This window comes from Dasypus novemcinctus, chromosome 11 (genome assembly GCF_030445035.2).
Source record: "Dasypus novemcinctus isolate mDasNov1 chromosome 11, mDasNov1.1.hap2, whole genome shotgun sequence".
NCBI lineage: Eukaryota > Metazoa > Chordata > Mammalia > Cingulata > Dasypodidae > Dasypus > Dasypus novemcinctus.
Window position 1 is genome coordinate 10,928,013 of NC_080683.1, and position 17,944 is coordinate 10,945,956.

The 17,944-nt window shown below is 37.3% G+C and overlaps 1 protein-coding gene across 1 annotated transcript in view; it reads left to right on the forward strand.

Annotated features, from left to right (window-relative positions):
- Nucleotides 1–17,944, forward strand: part of DNAH8 (dynein axonemal heavy chain 8) — a 467,072-nt gene that overhangs the window by 197,311 nt on the left and 251,817 nt on the right. Inside the window, exons 26-30 of the mRNA XM_071218442.1 lie at nucleotides 2,830–2,962; nucleotides 6,084–6,199; nucleotides 8,184–8,290; nucleotides 15,664–15,739; nucleotides 17,110–17,305. Of these exons, the coding sequence (XP_071074543.1) occupies nucleotides 2,830–2,962; nucleotides 6,084–6,199; nucleotides 8,184–8,290; nucleotides 15,664–15,739; nucleotides 17,110–17,305 (628 nt within the window). The remainder of the gene's footprint in view (nucleotides 1–2,829; nucleotides 2,963–6,083; nucleotides 6,200–8,183; nucleotides 8,291–15,663; nucleotides 15,740–17,109; nucleotides 17,306–17,944) is intronic.

The following is a 17,944-nucleotide window of genomic DNA, read 5'->3' on the forward strand; positions in this document are numbered from 1 at the left end:
TTTGTCTTTTTGATTAAAGACATCCTAATGGATATGAAGTGGTATCTCATTATGATTTTGATTTGCATCTCCCTTATGGCTAATGATGTAAGCATCTTTTCATGAGTTTATTGGCCATTTGTGTATCTTCTTTCAGAAATATCTATTATATTCTTTACTCATTTTTAAATTGGGTTATTTTTCTTTTTATTATTGAGTTGAAATAGTTCTTTGTGGGTTCTAGGTACATGACCCTTATCAGATATATGGTTTGCAAAAATTTTCTCATATTCTGTAAGATGAAAGTACAAAAGTTTTAAATTTTGGTTATATCCAATTTGTCCATTTTTTTCTTTTGTTGTTTCTGCTTTTGGTGTCATATTGTTAGGCCCCAAAGCAAGGCTTTTATGGATAACCAGAGATGGTATGAAGAAAACTTTTAACACAAGAGTTAGGCAAACTCTCATTTATTATGTCTGCAGAGGTAAGGAGCTAAGGCCAGTTCAAAGTGACTCAGACCCGACTCCCTCTGCTGCAGTTTCACTTTTGTTTAAATACCTAAGTTACTACTTAGCATTTGCTTTGATTATGCATTAGTTTTTATGCATATGGATGGACACACATAGCTGGTTATATAATTGTATGATTAGTATGTTCAGGAAATCACGCTTGCACATACATTGCATGATCAAGAAAGGGGTGGATAACTCCACCCCTGGGTGGGAATTTTACTATGTTAATTAAGCAAGCTGAAGTGAGGACAGCAAGGGGCTACTTCTGTGCAGGTCCCGCCAACTGGTTGAAGCTGGTTTTCATACTTCATTGCTTCAACAGGATATTCTTGACCACCAAAAATGGAATTTGGCCCAAAGAGAGGGTTGCATTTCATTACCTTCTGATTTACATACAATTCTTTTCTTTGTATCTTAGCAACAGGGAGAGAAACACGTTACTTTCAGGTATTCGGTCATCCTACATCCATCAATATCTAAGAAAACTTAGATTTACTCCTGTTTTATTTTAACAGGAGTAGATCTGTGATCCATTTTGGTTAATTTTTGTTTATGGTGGGAGGAAGGGGGGCCTACCTTCATTCTTTTGCATGTAGATATCTGGTTGTTCCAGTACCATTTTAAAAATCCCATTAACTTTATTATATATATATATAAACTTGAAAACATAGAAAAGAATTTATGTGGCATTCTCCCATTTGTTTTTGTAGATATATACTTTTCAGTAGAGTTTAATGGAGTTTAAAAGTTATTTCATATTATTTTGTTGAGGTTTTAGGAGATATCAGGGGAGTCCAGGGATAAACATGTGTGTTCAGTCTGCCATATTTAACTAGCAGTGACTAGCTTCTTTCTTAGGGGATTTCCGAGGGGAGAGGTGAAGATAAATTTATATGTTCATTCTGCCATGTTCAGCTGAAATGTACACTTGTTTAACACTCATTTTCCCTGATAGACTCAAGTTGCTGTCATCTACCATTGTCATTTCAATGTTTAGTGCTGTCTTTAATAAATAAAAAATGAGGGAATAAATGAACACGGTCAGAAGAGTTAATGGAGTGGTGAAGCTGAGAGGATGCCCTTAGGTTGGAGAAGGAATACCACTTCCTCCGGGACTGGAAAAAGATGAGAATGGGTTCAGATCTGATGAGGTGATATATTTGGGGACAGGAAATTTAAAAGTATGTCCAGTAGCCAAGAAAAAGAACACATGGGCGTAGTACATGGGAACACGGGACTTCTCAAGGCTTGTCCTGAGAGCAATTTGCTTAGACAGGCTTGGGTTCCTTTGCAGATGTGGTTTTTAAGGCCCGACTTGGCTACAACCAAGTTTACTTTTCTTTCCTAAAATACATAAACATTTTGGACACATTCAAGGCTTATTCAATTTTATAAGCTATTTTTCTTTTCTTAATTTGACTAGTTCTCAATTTATTTCTCAAGCTTTTGCTGACTGGTGGAAAAGTTCAGAAAGACAAAGCATAGTCTTTTCAAATCAGACAAAGTTGATTTCAAACCTTAATTCTTACCACCAACTCTGTGATCTTGGGGAAATTTCTTATCATTTCTGAGTCTTGGTTTTCGCATCTGTGAAATGGGGAAAATAACGTTACCCATCCCAAAAAAGGATTGTTTCCTTACCTCCCCCATGTAATATATATGGAGCTCTTAAATTGCTGCTTGGCATCCAATACTATACTCAATTATAAACTTAACTCATTTAAATTCCAAAATAGCAGTTTGAATTGTTTTTTTTTCTTCTTCTTCTTCTTTTTTCTGAGGTACCCAGTGCTGGGGAATTAACCTGGGACCTCATATGTAGAAAGCCGGCACTCAGCCACTGAACCACATCAGCTTCCCTGAGTTGTTTTTTTTTTGTTTGTTTGTTTTGCTTGTTTGTTTTTCTTTTTTTCAGGAGGCACTGGGAACCACACCCGGGATCTCTCCTGTGGGAGTTGGGAGCTCATTGCTTAAGCCACATCTACTCCCAGTCCTTTTTAAAAAAATGCTTCTCAATTTCAACCTTTGATCCCTTCTCTCCACTCCTCCAACCTTCTTTATCTTTAACAATGTCAGTGTAAAGGTAAATATCTATATGAGTGACTGAGTCAGGTGAAGGTAAAAACTTTGGATTTTCCTTCTTTTTCCTCCTTTGCTTGAGGCTTAGCAGCTGTGCCTTTAGTTATTGACAGTTTTGGTTTCGAAACATTATGCTATTGGCAACTATCTCTAGTTATTTTCAAGTGAAGTTAACTTTAGTTTTACAAATTCAAGTCATAATAATTTTCACAGTGTTTTTAAGTGTTTGGGAATTAATAGCCTTTTCTTTATTTAATAGACGTACACAAAAGAATGGGCTGAGATTTTAAACCACAAAAGTAAGCACGTGGAAGAAGCTGTCAGAGAACTTATATCAATATTTGAGAACATTTATGAAGTTAAATACAGTGGGAAAAAAAAACAGTTGCCAGGTAATTTCACTAGTTGTAATGTGTGAATCACAAAAGCTACAGATCTGTGGGTAATTTGCTCATTATCATTACTGATCTGCTATGTGAGCTAGGACAAACTATATACTACCTCTCCTGAAGAGACAGAACTGTGTTCTATAATTTTTTTGATGCTCACAATTTGCACATATTAAATCTGCTGAGTCACATCTGTAAATAAACCCTTAAAGAGGATTTTAACATCTCAAAATATAGTGATTATGGGTACAGAGTTGGAATAAAAAAGACCTGGGTTCAAATCCTGACTTTGCTATTTTCTAGCTGTATGTCCTCAGGCAAGTTACTTAACCTCTCTAACTTCTGCGTCCTTCTCTGTTACATGAGGATATAGCATTCATACATTTCTCATAGAATTTTTGAGGAGATATAATAAGAGAAAAGCACTTAGCCTAGTACCTGGCAGAGAATAAACGCTCAGTCATTTTACATGTTTTTATATTAAGTGCTAGGATTTAGAGAAGTACCTAAGGTCATCTACCAAATGACAGAGCTTGGTTGGATCCCAGGCCTATCTGACCACAAAGCTGCTCTGCTGCCTCCTTTATAAGTTGAAGAGATAGGAAGTCTGGTTTCCCTTTTATTGAGGGTTAAATGGCAATATGTCTATAATCAGTACAATTGAAATTCTCAACTCTGGATGTTTGGCATTTGTGTTTGTGGTTTCAAGATCACCCCAGTTCAGTGACTTCCCAGGAGAACTCTCAGGACTCAGCATACTGCCATAGTCACAGCATACAAAGCAAAATCGGCAAAAGGAAAAGGCACATAGGGTGAAGTCATGGGGAAACCCTGTACAAGCTTCCAAGAGTCCTCTCCAAATGGAGTCACACAGAATGTGCCTAATTCCTCCAGTAATGAGAAGGGACAACATGTGTGAAATGTTGTCTACAGGGAAGCTCATTAGAGACTCAGTGTCCAAGGTTTTTACTGTGGGCTGCTCATCTAGGTATCTTCTGCCTAGCAGGTACTGAAATTCCAGCCTTTCAGAAGGAAAGCAGTTGTTCAGCATAAGCCACATCATTTGTATGAACAGTTTAGGTAAAGTGAGCCATTCTTAACAGTTAGGGTGGTTGGAACCCTCCTGAAATCAAGTTCCCAGATGCCAGCAGGCCTCTCAAAGGATAGCAGTCTCAGGCCTGCTATGTTACCTCTTTGTGGTGTAGCATTCTAATCACTTAAAAAAAAAAAAAAATTGAACCAGGCAAAAGTAAAAATCTACAGTTTCCTGAATCTGAAAAACTTGATTTGGGTGAGTTTTTTTTTTGTTGTTGTTAACATATATGGGGACTGTATTTTAAGACATTTCTCCTCACCCTGAGGTTTTACTTGCTAGTATTATATGGGGATGATCCCTGTTTGTCCAGTACCTGCTCTCCCCACCATACCCTGCTCAGGAAAGTAGTGGGAGGTTGTCTTTGTGCAGGGCAGGCCACTGACTGAACCAGGTGTGCATTTCTAATGCAAGTGTGTCACCCATAGGTTCGAAGGACACCCGGAGGTACTTTGCCTAATAGAGGTGATGTCAATTGACCAATTACCATCCCTTTTGGATTTGAACTAGGGAGTATGTGGGGAGTTGGCTTTTTTGGAGTTAGAAAACATTGCACACCAGCAGAGATGTCATGAAAGTGACATTGTAAGGGGTGTGTATGTGTATGTGTGTGTGAGACAGAGAGAGAGAGAGAGAAAGATTTGTGCCTAAAATAGTGATTCTCAGTGGGGGAGGGGGATTTTGTCCCCAGGGAACATTTGGCAATGTCTGGAGTTATTTTTGTTCGTCACACAGCTTGAGGGTATTGCTCCTGGCATCTAGTGGGCATATGCCAGGGATTCTGTTAAACATCCCACAATATACAAGAGGCCCCACCACAACAAATAATTTTCCAGTCCAAAATGTCAGTTGAGAAACCCTGAGCCAAAAATCAGTATGCACAGCATGTCTCCTTTCTCTTGAGTTTTTCACTTAATTAGTTTTCATCAGTACTATAAAAAACATGAAAATATCAGTTCATTAAGTTAGAAAACTCAAAAGGTAAACAGATAATTTAGAAAGATAATATGGTAACATCCTCTTAAAATGTTTCTTAATTCAAGATTGACAGAGTATATTTACAGAGTATATTTCTTAGTAGAATTACAGTTCTGTTAAGATGATTATTTAAATTGAATTTAAGGATAACACCTATAGAAAAAAAATTAAGGTTTTAAAGTAAAAGCATTCAAGTGAAAGACACCAGTCACACAGAACGCACATAACATATGGTGTCATTCATTTGAAAGTCCAGAAAAGGGAGATTTGCAGATACAGAAAGTAGATTGGTGATTGTGTAGGGCTGGGGCTGGAGGGATCAGTAATGGGGAAGGACATATAAGGGGTTGGTAGCTAAAGGATACGGGCTTCTTGTTGAGGTAATGAATATGTTCTAAAATTGACTTTTGTAGTGGTTGAAAATATTTGTGAATTTATTAAAAAACCATTGAACCGTATACTTAATTGATATACTGTATGGTATGTGAATTGTATCTCAATGAAACTGTTGAAAAAATAGCTTTTTTTTTAAAATTAGAGAAGTTGTGAGTTTACAAAACAATCACACATGTTATACAGGATTCCCATACATTGTCCCACCACCAACACCTTACATTGTTGTTACACATTTGTTAGAAATGATGAAAGAACATCATCTTAATATTACTGCTATCTATCTATAGTCCATAGCTTATATTTGGTGTATTTTCCCCACAAACCATCCTATTATTAACACCATGTCTTGGTATTGTATATTTGTTATAGTTCATAAGAGAATACTCTTGTATCTGTACTGTTAACCAGAATCCATCATCCACCACAGGGTTTGCTGTGTTATACAGTCTCTTGACTTGTACCATCCATCCAAAGTTCACACTTAGTGGCTCTCAGTTTCATCACATTGTTTTGCTGTCATCATTGTTAGAACATTTGCATTACTCCAAAAAGTAAGACCTTTTTAAGAAGAAGCTTCCTAAGCAGGTTTGGCCATATAGAATAAAGGAAATGCTAAAATCAAAGAATGCTATATTTTGATTTTTTCTTTATTTGTAGAACAGCGGAAACGTGTTGCTTTTGGAAGTGAAACAGAGGAGGGAGAAAGCACTGATTATGAGACTAATATTGTGAGTGATGTTAAAGTTAACGATAAAGAAGATGAATTTAAAAAGGTACGTATTAAGAAACAAACTCATACAATTTCGCAGAGTTATGACTCACAGGACTCTAGATACCTGAATGGTGCTTCTCCTAGGCAGGTCTGCACCTAATCCATGTCTGTTTATTACAAAATCCAGGAAATATAATTTCCGGTTTTACACTGTAGGACCTGGCAAGATACAGAAATCTTTGCAGTTTTCCTCAATATTGTCAACTTTTGATGTGACTTTGTCAGTTACTGTTTTTATATTTATCTCCCACTGTTGCTATTAATCATGTTTTCTTACAGAGTAAATGTTTCTTTTGGGATTGCAGCACCAGTTTATTTGACGCAGAGAAGATAGCTTAGTTTTCAGTCACTGTGTTTAATAGAGTTAGCTATATCACAGCTCCACATTGTGATTCACTTGGGGCCCAGGTATCTGTATTTTTAGCTAATACCACAGATTACTTTGGACTCTTCCCCAGGAGAAACCTTAGTCTAGGCAGTTTCACGGTCCTGGATTTGCTGAGAATGAAGTTTGAGTAGGAGGCACGGAGCTTCTCTCCTTTTTAGGTCTCAACCTTCTCATCATACAAATGCCACTCCCATATTTTACTAATTCCTGCTTTCTCCTGCCTCTGTCAGTTTTTCTTTTTTCTTCTTCTTTTTTTAAGGAGGTACTGGGGATTGAACCCAGGACCTCGTACTTGGAAAGCAGGAGCTCAACCATTGAGCTATTAAGACATCTGCTACCCTGTCAGTTTTCTTTTAATCCCTCCTACAGTTCATCTTTTCATTCTTTCTCTCTTATTTTACCTACTTTGACCCTCTTTAACACACTGTAATACAGTTTTAGAAATAAACAGCGCATATATGTTGCACTTCCTACTTCCTGTTGGAGGATGGTATCACCAGTTGGTCAGGATACATTTCCCTGCCGCAGGTAGATTTTAGTCTTAGAATTCCTAGGTCTTCACCAAGCAGCCATTTTCAATCAGCTGGAGTTGGCTGGAGAGAGGAAGTGTATTACCATCTTAGTGGTCCCGTATTTACCCATCTTCTCTTCCATTTGCACTCCCTTTGACACTGGCTACTGTTTTTGGAGCAAAACTGAGTACCATCAGCCTCTCAATTTGGGGCTCGCTTGGAGCTGCATTGATGCATTCACCCCTGAAATAGCCTCTGCCTCTCAAATCCATCTTCCACATTGCTGCCGGAAGGCTCTAATGTAAAAATATGATTGTGTCATGTCTGTGCTTTAGTCCAATGATTCACCAGCTTTCCCCTTGCTACACTTGAAATATTTGATATTTCTTTGTCACGGCCTGATAACTCTCCCTTTGGAACTGGCTCAACCTGACAGGCCCACACGGGTTCAGAGAGGCTGGGTCTAGAGCGGACAGCAGCAAAGTGGCCGGAGCCTGGCCCTGAATGTGTGGCTTTCTGTGCAAGCAAGAGGTGGGGTCCAGATCCCTGCCTGGCCAGGCTCAGTAATGCCCTGGGCTCTGACCAATAAGCTTGGAAGAGCGTGGAGAGAAGGGCAAACCATGGTCACAGGAGGGTGGAAGTTTCCTTTCATATGTTTTGGTATTGTAAATTTTAAATTATGGTAAAGAGAAGAATATGAGATTCCTGAGGATGGAAACTAAATATCCTCTTCTGTGCCCACACCCCCAAGCATTGAGAAACACTCCATGTTTTGTATTTCCAGTTTTGCTGAGTAAATTGAGTATTGAGTGAGCTAGGATGAATTTGAATCAACTGTTTTGGAATTTTGGCTTCTGAGGAAGTCTTTATGGTTTTGCTAGGTAGTTTATGCAAACACAATTTTCATACATTGCTATTTGTTTACAAAACAGACAAGTAATTTAGGATTGAATTTATTTCTATGGTATAATTAAAATTGGATAGTTTATGATTTTCTACTTTCCACATATCACTTTTAATATTATATTACTGCTTTGGGGTTGTTTTTTATTTTGTACCAAATTTAATATGATTTCTTATTACAGGAATGTAAAGAGGTCTTTGCTTTTTTCTCTCATCAATTATTAGACAGTCTTCAAAAAGCTACGCGGTTATCTTTGGACACAATGAAAAGAAGAATATTTGTTGCAAGGCAAGTTGAAAATATACTAAATATGTCTGGTATCACTACCTATCATAATATAATGCTCAAAGCAACTTTTTATTTTTAGTAATTTAATAATTTATAACATAATAAAATTGTGAATCTGGCATTCATTAAAAGACAGTGTGAAAACATGAAAACATGTAATACTGCAAGAACAGTGATCAAACATACAGCTATGTTCCTAGCACCCAGGTCAAGATAAAGAACACATTCTCAGGGCTGTTGCTCTTCCTGCTCACCCAAAGGTAGCCCCTGTCCTCAACTTTGTGTTATCGTTGTCCTGTTTTTCCTTATAGTTTACCAAGTGTTTATATCCCTAATCTAGATATCATTCAGCTTTAACTGTATTTAAGCTTTGCTTGGTATTATGGGTTTTGTTTTGTTTTTCTTTCGGCTTTTTAAAAAAAACTTTATTTTTAGATCATCGTAGTTTCACAAACTCATTATAAGAAATGAGAGAGATCCCATGTACCCTTTACTCAGTTTTCCTCACTGGTAACATCTTGCAAAATGATAGTGCAACATCACAAGCAGGACATTGATATTGATATTGATGTAGTCAAATTACAGAACATTTCCATCACCACAAGGACTTCTCACATTGGCATTTTCACTCCCCTCCTGTCCCATCTCCCCTCATCCTTGTCCTTAGACTCTAGCAACCAAACTAATGTATTCTCCATATCTATAATTTTATCCTTTCATTTATCTGGGATAAATGCCCAGGAGTGCAATTGCTAGGTCATATGGTGTCTTAAAAAACTGCAAAACTACTTTCCAGAGTGGTTGTATTAATATCTTTTTACTTTTCCATCAGCAATGTATGAATCATCCAGTTTCTCAGAATCTGTTGTCACTATTATTTACTTTAGCCACTTTTATTGTACTGTAGAGATAGCTCATTGTGGTTTCAATTTGCATTTCCCTAATAACAATGTTGAGGACTTTTCATTACTTACATTCCATCTTATATCCTCTTCAGTGAAATCCTGTTCATGTCTTTTGCCCATGTTCTAAATGGATTGTTTGATTATTTACTGTTGAATTTTGAGAGTTCTTTATGTATTTTAGATACTAGTCCTTTGTTGGATATGTGGTTTGCACATATTTGCTCCCAATCTGTGGATTGTCTTTCCACATGGAATCCTTTTTCACATGGGATTTACAGAGCAAAGGTTTTTAATTTTGATGAAGTTCAGTTTATGAACTTTTCCATTTATGGATCATGGTTTTACTGTCAAGACTAAAAATTCTTTCCCTAGCTCTAGATTCTCTTGTTTTTTCCTAAAAATTTTATGGTTTTCTGTTTTACATTTAAGTCTGTGATCCATTTTGAGTTAATTTTTTTTTTTAGGTGTGAGGTTTGGGTCCAAGTTATTTTTGTGCCTATCGGTGTCCAATTCCACTGACCATTGTCTGCTGAAAAGTCTCTCTTTCCTTTCTGATTGCTTTTAAACCTTGTTCAAAAATAATTTGGGCATATTTGTGAGTCTATTTCTGGGTTCTCAGTTCTGTCCTATTGATCTATGTGTCTATCCCATCACCAATACTTTTCCCTGCATTTCCCCCCTCCCCATTTCCCCTGCCGCGAGCCTGAATTGTCGCAGCTCTATGGGAATTCCTGAAGTCGGGGAGACTGATTCCTCCCATTTTAGTCTTCTTTTTCAAAAATTGATAGAATGATCTTGTTCATAGCGATTCTATCTACAGAACTCCTCATGCTGGGATTTTGATAGGAATTGCATTAAGCCTGTATATCAATTTTGGGAGAATTGACATATTAATATATTAAATTGTCTAAGCTATGAAAGTAGTGTGTTTCTCTGTTTATTTAGATCTTTGATTTCTTCCATCAGTGTTTGCAATTTTCAGCATACAAGTCCTGTACATGGTTGTATTAGTCAGCCAAAGGGGTGCTGATGCAAAATACCAGAAATTGGTGGGTTTTTATAAAGGGTATTTATTTAGGGTAGGAGCTTACAGATACCAGGCCATAAAGCATAAGTTACTTGGAGCAAGATGGCTGCCGACATCTGCGAGGGTTCAGGTTTCCTGGGTTCCTATGTTCCTGGGGCTTGCTTTACTCTGGCTTCAAGGTTCTTTCCTTCCTGGGGCTGGCTTGTCTTTCCTCTGTGTGCTGACTTCTCAGGGCTCCAGTTTAAGTCTTCAGCATCGAACTCCAAAATCAAAACTCCAAAATTAAAAGCCCCCAACTCTGTTCTTTGCCATGCCGTATATCTGAGAGTTCTCACCCACCAAGGGATGGGGACTCAATGCCCTAATCATAACTCAGTCAGGCCCAGGTACAGATCAGATTACAAGCATAATCCAATATTTCTTTTTGGAATTCATCAATGATCTCAAACTGCTACAATGGTTTTTTAAATTAAATAGTTTTATTGAAATATATATTCATACACCTTACAGTCCATCCCAAGTGCACAATCAGTGCCTCTTATTATAATCACAGAGTTGTGCATTCATCACCTTAGTATATTTTATAACATATTCAATACCCCATAAAGAAAAATCCCACAACCCTTATAACCCCCTATTATTGACATTTAGCACTGGAATGGAAACTTTGTTAAAATGGATGAAAGAATATTAAAATATCCGTTTTTTGTATCTGGTTGCATCACCATCTTTTTGGTGCATTGCTTTGCACCTCTCCGCATGGTAAGTGGGAGTTCGATTGCTTGAGCCACAGCTGCTTCCTATACAATATTACTTTACTTTTTAACTACAATCCATAGTTTGCATTAGTTGTATCATTTCCCATATACCACCCTGATGTTAAGACTTGTAATAGTGAGGTACAATTGTTTTAGTTCATGAAAGAACAATCTTAAGATTATACTATTAACCAGAGTCATTGTTCATAACAGTAATCTCTGTTATACAGTCCCATGATTTTTTTAAACAAATCAATTTTATTGATACATAGTAATAAATCATAAATCCATCCAAAGTGTAGAATCAGTGGTATTTGGTATAATATTTGTACATCCATCACTTCAGTCATTTTTAGAACATTTTCATTGTTCCAATAATAATAATCACAACAACAAAAACCAGGTATTATGTTTTTGAAATTCATCTATGTTGATGTCATTTATTTTCACTCCCCTATAGTTGGAATATAACTTTTGTCCATTCTACTTGTGATGGGCCTTTGGGTTGTTTCCATGTTGGGCTATTGTGAATAAGCCTCCATGAACATTCTTGTACATTCTCCTGCTGCACCTGCTAAGAGTGTGTTTTAATTTCCAGGCTTCTATGACAAATATCACACAATGGTTGGCTTAAACAATGGGTATTTATTGCTTTACAGTTTTGGAGGCTGGAAGGCTTGCTTCTTCACGAGTCAGTAGTGTCCTGGCTGACAGGAAGTCCTTGTGCTCCTTGGTTTTCCCGTGACATGGCGATGCCCTCTCCTTCCTTTCCCAGATTGCTGCTGGCTTTTGGCTTTAGGCGCCTCCCAGGGCCTTCTCTTTAGAAGATCTCCAGGAATGAAATTAAGCCCCATCCTGATTCAGGAGGCCATACTGTAATTAAAATAACATCTTCCTATGTGTGTGATTGTGATTAAGAACATGTTTTTTTTCTGGGGTACATCACTCAATCTACCACAGAGCAAAATGGCTGGCTTCTAGGGTATGTGCATGCTTTATTTTACCTCTTGCCAAGCATGGCTCCTCATCCTTGCAGACATTTAATATTGGCCACTTAAAATATTTTTGCCAAGATTGGACTGATTCCTAGGTATTCCCAATATATTACTTTATTGTAATGTATCTTCTCTCAGTTGTGCCTTATCTTTTCATTTTCTTTATGATTTTCTTTGCTGGGTTTTAATATCCCTGTAATATTGAATCTTCCATCCAGAATCTTGGATAACCTCTTCATTTGTTTACATTTTCTTTTTTTTTTTAGGGGGAACTGGGATTGAACCTGGGACCTCATGCATGGGGGGCAGGCACTCAACCATGGAACCACATCCTCTCCCTTATTTATGTTTTCTTTTAATATCTCAAAGCAGTTTTATATTCTCTATGTAAAAATCTTGTACATTTTTTCTTGGATTTATTCCTTGGCTAGTCACTTCAGATTTTAAATTTGATTGTATTATTTAAATCTCTCAGTGTATTGTGGATTTGTCAAATTTTCTGTTTTTAGTCAGTTCTTATTTTATGCATTTAAGGTCATAGTTGTTAAAGCTATTTGGAGCACTGTTCCTTTTATTTTTATGTGGTGAATCTCTTTATGCATATTAATCCTTAATTCCTTAAATTCTTCTAGAATGTCATTAATTTTGCTTCCCCAGGTTTTTTTGGGTATATCTTTTTTCTTTTTCCTTTATTTCAACCTTTTTATTATATAGTTTTAAATTTTACCTCTTACGAGCATTGTATCTATCGATTATTTTATTCAATCTGGTTATTTCTTTCTTTTAATATGTTTCCATTTGTTATGATTTCTGATATGATGGACTTAATTTTTGAGACTTTATTGTGTGTTTTCTCTTTTCTCTCATTTTTCTTTGATCCATTTCATTATCTCTTTCCTTTGGAATGAATAACACCTCCCTTTTATTCTCTTTTCTTTACTTCAAATCTTTAAGTGGTTACCCTTAACATTATTATTATTATTATTTTTAAAGATTTTTAAAAAAAATTTCTCTCCCCATACCCCCCTTCCCCGCAGTTGTTTGCTCTCTCTGTCCATATGCTGTGTGTTCTTCTATGACCGCTTCTATTCTTATCAGAGGCACCAGGAATCTGTGTTTCTTTTGGTTGTGTCATCCTGTTGTGTCAGCTCTCCGTGTATGAGGCTCCATTCTTGGGCAGGCTGCACTTTCTTTTGTGCTGGGCAGCTCTCCTTACAGGGCACACTCCTTGCGTGGGGCTTCCCTACGTGGGGAACACTCCTGCGTGGCAGGGCGCTCCTCGCATGCATCAGCACTGTGCATGGGCCAGCTCCACACGGGTCAAGGAGGCCTGGGGTTTGAACCGCGGACCTCTCATGTGGTAGGCGGATGCCCTATCTATTGGGCCAAGTCCGCTTCCCTACCCTTAACTTTAAAACACACTGTCTTTCCCCCTCCAGTTAAAAAATGTACTGGCTGCAGATTTGCAGTTCTCTAGTCTTATTTCTAACTATAAGGGACTTGACATGCTTTACTCCCTAAACCATATCTGCCTTATTGTTGTTTGATATTTTCATTCTACCCTTTTTGAATATTCAAAAATAATTTATTCCTTTTTGAGCAACCATTAATCAAATTTATTGAGTTATTTTATTAGTCTTCAAGTTCTCTTATAGTTCTTGCATCTCACTGCTTCCTTAGTTAGGGTGTATGAGTGGTAAACCCTCTTATTCTTCTTTAAAGTTTGAAATGCCTTTGCTTTTTCCTCATTCTTTCATGACAGTTTGGGTAGTTATAAAATTTTCATTCATCTCTTGGCACTTTGAATCTATTCCTTCATTTGTTTCCTTACCTATATTGTTGCCAATAAGTCTGCAGTGAGGGTAACTGAAGTTTGTTTTTATCCTTAATGGTCTACAGTTTTGTTTTTTTTCCCCACTGTTTGTGGATTTATCTTTATTTACTCCTTCTTTGTTCTCAGAGTGCACTTTATATTTGAGAGCATATATTTTTACATAATTCTAGAATTCTCCACAGATTCCTCTTCACTTATTGCTTCTAGGCCATTCCCTTCACTCTCTTTTTCTGGAACTCCTACTAATTGAATATTGAATATGGCGACCAAATAATTTATCGTTCAAACTAGAACATTTCTGGGAGTGAAGGGAGAACCATCTAGGGGAAGTACCAGGAGAGAATTATCCTGGCACTTTCCTGAGCACACTGGATGTGTGGTCATCTCAAATGTTGGGGCCTCCGCTTGCCTTCTCTGTCTCCTAACTTCTCTGTCATCGGTTTTGTCTGTTTGTCTTCCTGGGCTACATTATCAACTAGTATTTCTTTATCTAATCTAAAGAGTGTTCCATCTAATGCATTTAAAATATTTCAATACATTTTGTTTTCTTATCCTCCAGATAGTATACCACTTCTGTCTTTTTAGTTTATTTTTATTTTTCAGTGGAAGGTAGCCTTCCTATCTCTTTGAACATTCGCAGTGTATATATTTTAGAGTCTGTCATTTTTCCATATGTTGAATTTTATGTTGAGGGAATTTCTGATTCAATTATTGATTTATTTGTAGCCTTCTTTCTTACTGTTAGTCTTGGGATTTTAATTTGTAGGTCCTCTTTGAGTGAGAGGTCTCTTGTTTTGTGTATTTTTCTCTCCTACCCTCCCTCCCCATGTAGGACTTTCACGTTTGACTCCACATGACCCTTGGAACCTTGAGTATAGAACCAGATCTTATTTGTGCACAGTTACTGCTCCCTGGAGAGGTACTAGGGATATGGCAAGTTTGGCCAAGGAGTACATAGGTGGCCTGGCTTAGTTGCTTTCAGGAAGCTGTGGATTTGCTTTTGTCACCCCAGGCCTACTTCTTCTGGAAAAGCCAGAGCTGCAGGTAGTTGGTTGTGTACTTTGTTTTGCTGTTGTTTTGCCTCTCTTCATGAGTTGGGGGAGCATCACCGTAGTTTTTGGCTTCAAGTAGTTTGAAGCCGGGCCAAGGTCCCTTGTCCTACATGGAGTACTTTCACTTTCTTGTGTTCCCCAGCAGCCAGCTTTCCCACTGCCTGTTTCCTAACCAGAATCTTGGCCAGGTTGTTTTTCTGTTTCTGGAGATGTTTATCTTGTTTTGATCCTTCTCATGCCTTTTTTTATTCTTACCCATGATTATGATGTGTTAGGTGCAAAGAAGCAATTTCGAAGTATGAACTCACTGTGCTATGTGGATGTTCACATCCAGCAGTACGTTAAGTAATTTTTGAAGAAATCTGTATGTATCTATGTGTTTGTGTGCCTGTGCTTCAGTCTGTGAATGAGTCTGATTGTTTAAAAGGGCAGTTTTTGGAAGGCTTTGGCCAGAAACCTCCCCTTTAATCTTGTAAAGTGGTATATTAAAAAAGTATAGCCTGCATCTTTGCAGGGCTGTGAACAAAGACTGCCTGTAGTAAATACTGTTAGATGGTTATTACTGAGAAAGAACAACATTAAAGTACTAGAAAATATATTTGGAAGTAGTATTTAACTTCTGAGTATATTAAATTCACTGTGTTAGTTGTCTGACCTTCATGATTCCATTATAGGTAATTCTTTTCATGTAATTCATTATTTAGAAAATGGCTTTATTTTTATTATTTAAGCTTATAACATGACTAGCTATTTAAGATATTTTAGGGTAAGGTTTAAAAGCTAAATGTCCTTCTTATTATAGCCATTATGGGCGGAAGCGGTCAGATGATATTATTTCCTTTATAAAAACTGAAGTCCATCTTGCAATTCCTAATGTGGTAAGTATTCTTAAATATTCAAGTTAATAAAATGATATTTTGATAATGTGTTTAGGAAGTATAGCACTAGAACTGAATTTTCATTTACAGTAATATCTTGTTATGTATTTTTTAAATTAAATTTTTTATTTTGAAATAATTTTAAACTTATAGGACAGTGGAAAAATAATATGAAAGCCATACTGAGAATTCCAACATATTCCCCCACCCTGAGATATCCAGATACAACAATTTTAACATTTTGTCACATATGCTTTATCAATCTGTCAATCATCATATCTGTCAATTTTCTAAATATTAGAAAGTAGGTTGTATACATCATGCTCCTTTAACACATACACGTTTTCTAAAAACAAGGATAATCACTTATGTAATCACTGTTACGTATATTTATCAAGGTCAGAAACTTTAACAATCTGTATTCCAATTTTTTCACATATCCCAATAATGTCCTTTAGGTCTTTCCTCCTCCTTTTTTAGATCCAGTCCAGGTTCACGTATTGCACTGTCTCTCTGGTTGTTCTCCTATGTATTTTTTTTTTAACTTCCCTCAGTATTTAACAAAAAAATCAAAATGTTATCATTTATCTCTCTTATAAAAAACAACTACATCTGTATAATTCATAGTATGTTGAATGTTGATATGAGTTAAGTGTCTGTCCTGCCATCAACTAGTAATACTTTATGAATCTGTTTGCTTTTTCTTACTTCAGATGTAAAATTATCTAAATAAAACCATCTTAGAAACCAAATCCCTACCTCAACATATGACCAAGAGTTAGCCCAGTAAGCATGACAGAATATAAAGGAGCCTGTGCCCTGAGAACCATGGATCTTATTATGTTCCTTCCCGTGGCATTTATTTCCACCACTAATCTAACTACTTGTTGGCATCTGGAACTCCAAGCCAGAGGGGATGACTAAGGTGCATTCTGTGATGGGCCAGTGGATAAGGGCCGGCAACCTCTGGCTCACCTAACATCACATCTATGCTGTCTGGCCTTATGTAACATAGTTTCTTAGCTTATTTGCCACCTTTCAAATAACTGAGGCCACAATCTTTATGATATAGCTCCTTCAGTTTTTTTTCTCCACGGACATCCAACACATAGTCCACAATTTTCTGCTTCATTCAACCACCCTCATAGGGAGGGGAGACCAGTACTGAGTTTCACCTACCTGCCTGAAGAGATTGATAGAATGGGAAACTTTAGGGTAGAGAAAGTCTGTAGCACAAACCCTGTAACATCCCTCTTCTCAAAGTTGCCTTTCACTGGGTCCCCTTAGGCTTCCCTCTTTTAGTGGGGAATAGGGTGGTAAGAATCAGGTTGTATGTATTGATAGTATAAACTTGTTTCTTCTTTCCACAGGTAATGGTTCCTAGTTTGGATGATATTCAACAAGCCATTAACCGTATGATCCAGTTAACTCTGGAGGTCAGCAGAGGAGTGGCTCACTGGGGGCAACAACAGACCCGTCACATGAAATCTGCAATTGTCAGTCCTACCCATACCAGTACTGACGTATCCCATTTAAGCACAGGAAAACAGTTGAAGAAGGAAGAGAGTAAGAATGTTGAAAGAAAATCTCAGATGAATAGAATCTTTGAAGCATAACAATTAGTTAAATGTTGGCATTCCCCCCCCATATGCAATGCTAACATTTATTCATTTATCCTTCCCCTTCCCCCTCCTCCCCCCGTTGTCTGCTCTCTGTGCCCATTCACTGTGTGTTCTTCTGTGTCCACTTGCATTCTTATCAGCAGCTCTGGGAATCTGTATCTCTTTTCGTTGCATCATTTTGCTGTATGGGACTCCCCTACACGGGGGTCACCCCTGCATGGCATGGCACTCCTTGCGTGCATCAGCACTGTGCGTGGGCCAGCTCACCACATGGGTCAGGAGGCCCTGGGTTTGAACCCTGGACCTCCCATATGATAGGCAGACACTCTATCAGTTGAGCCAAATCCGCTTCCCCCAACATTTATTAATATCATCCTATTGTTGGAAATTTAGGTTGTTTCCAGTGTTTCACCATTGTGAATAAGGTGTTACTGAAATCTTTGATTGTGTTTCTGATTAGTTTTTAAAAAATCGTGATAACATATATGACATAACATTTCCCACTTTAGCTACCTTCAAGCATACAATTCAATGTCATTAATTACACAGTGTTTGCTATAATCATCACCATCCATTATGAAAA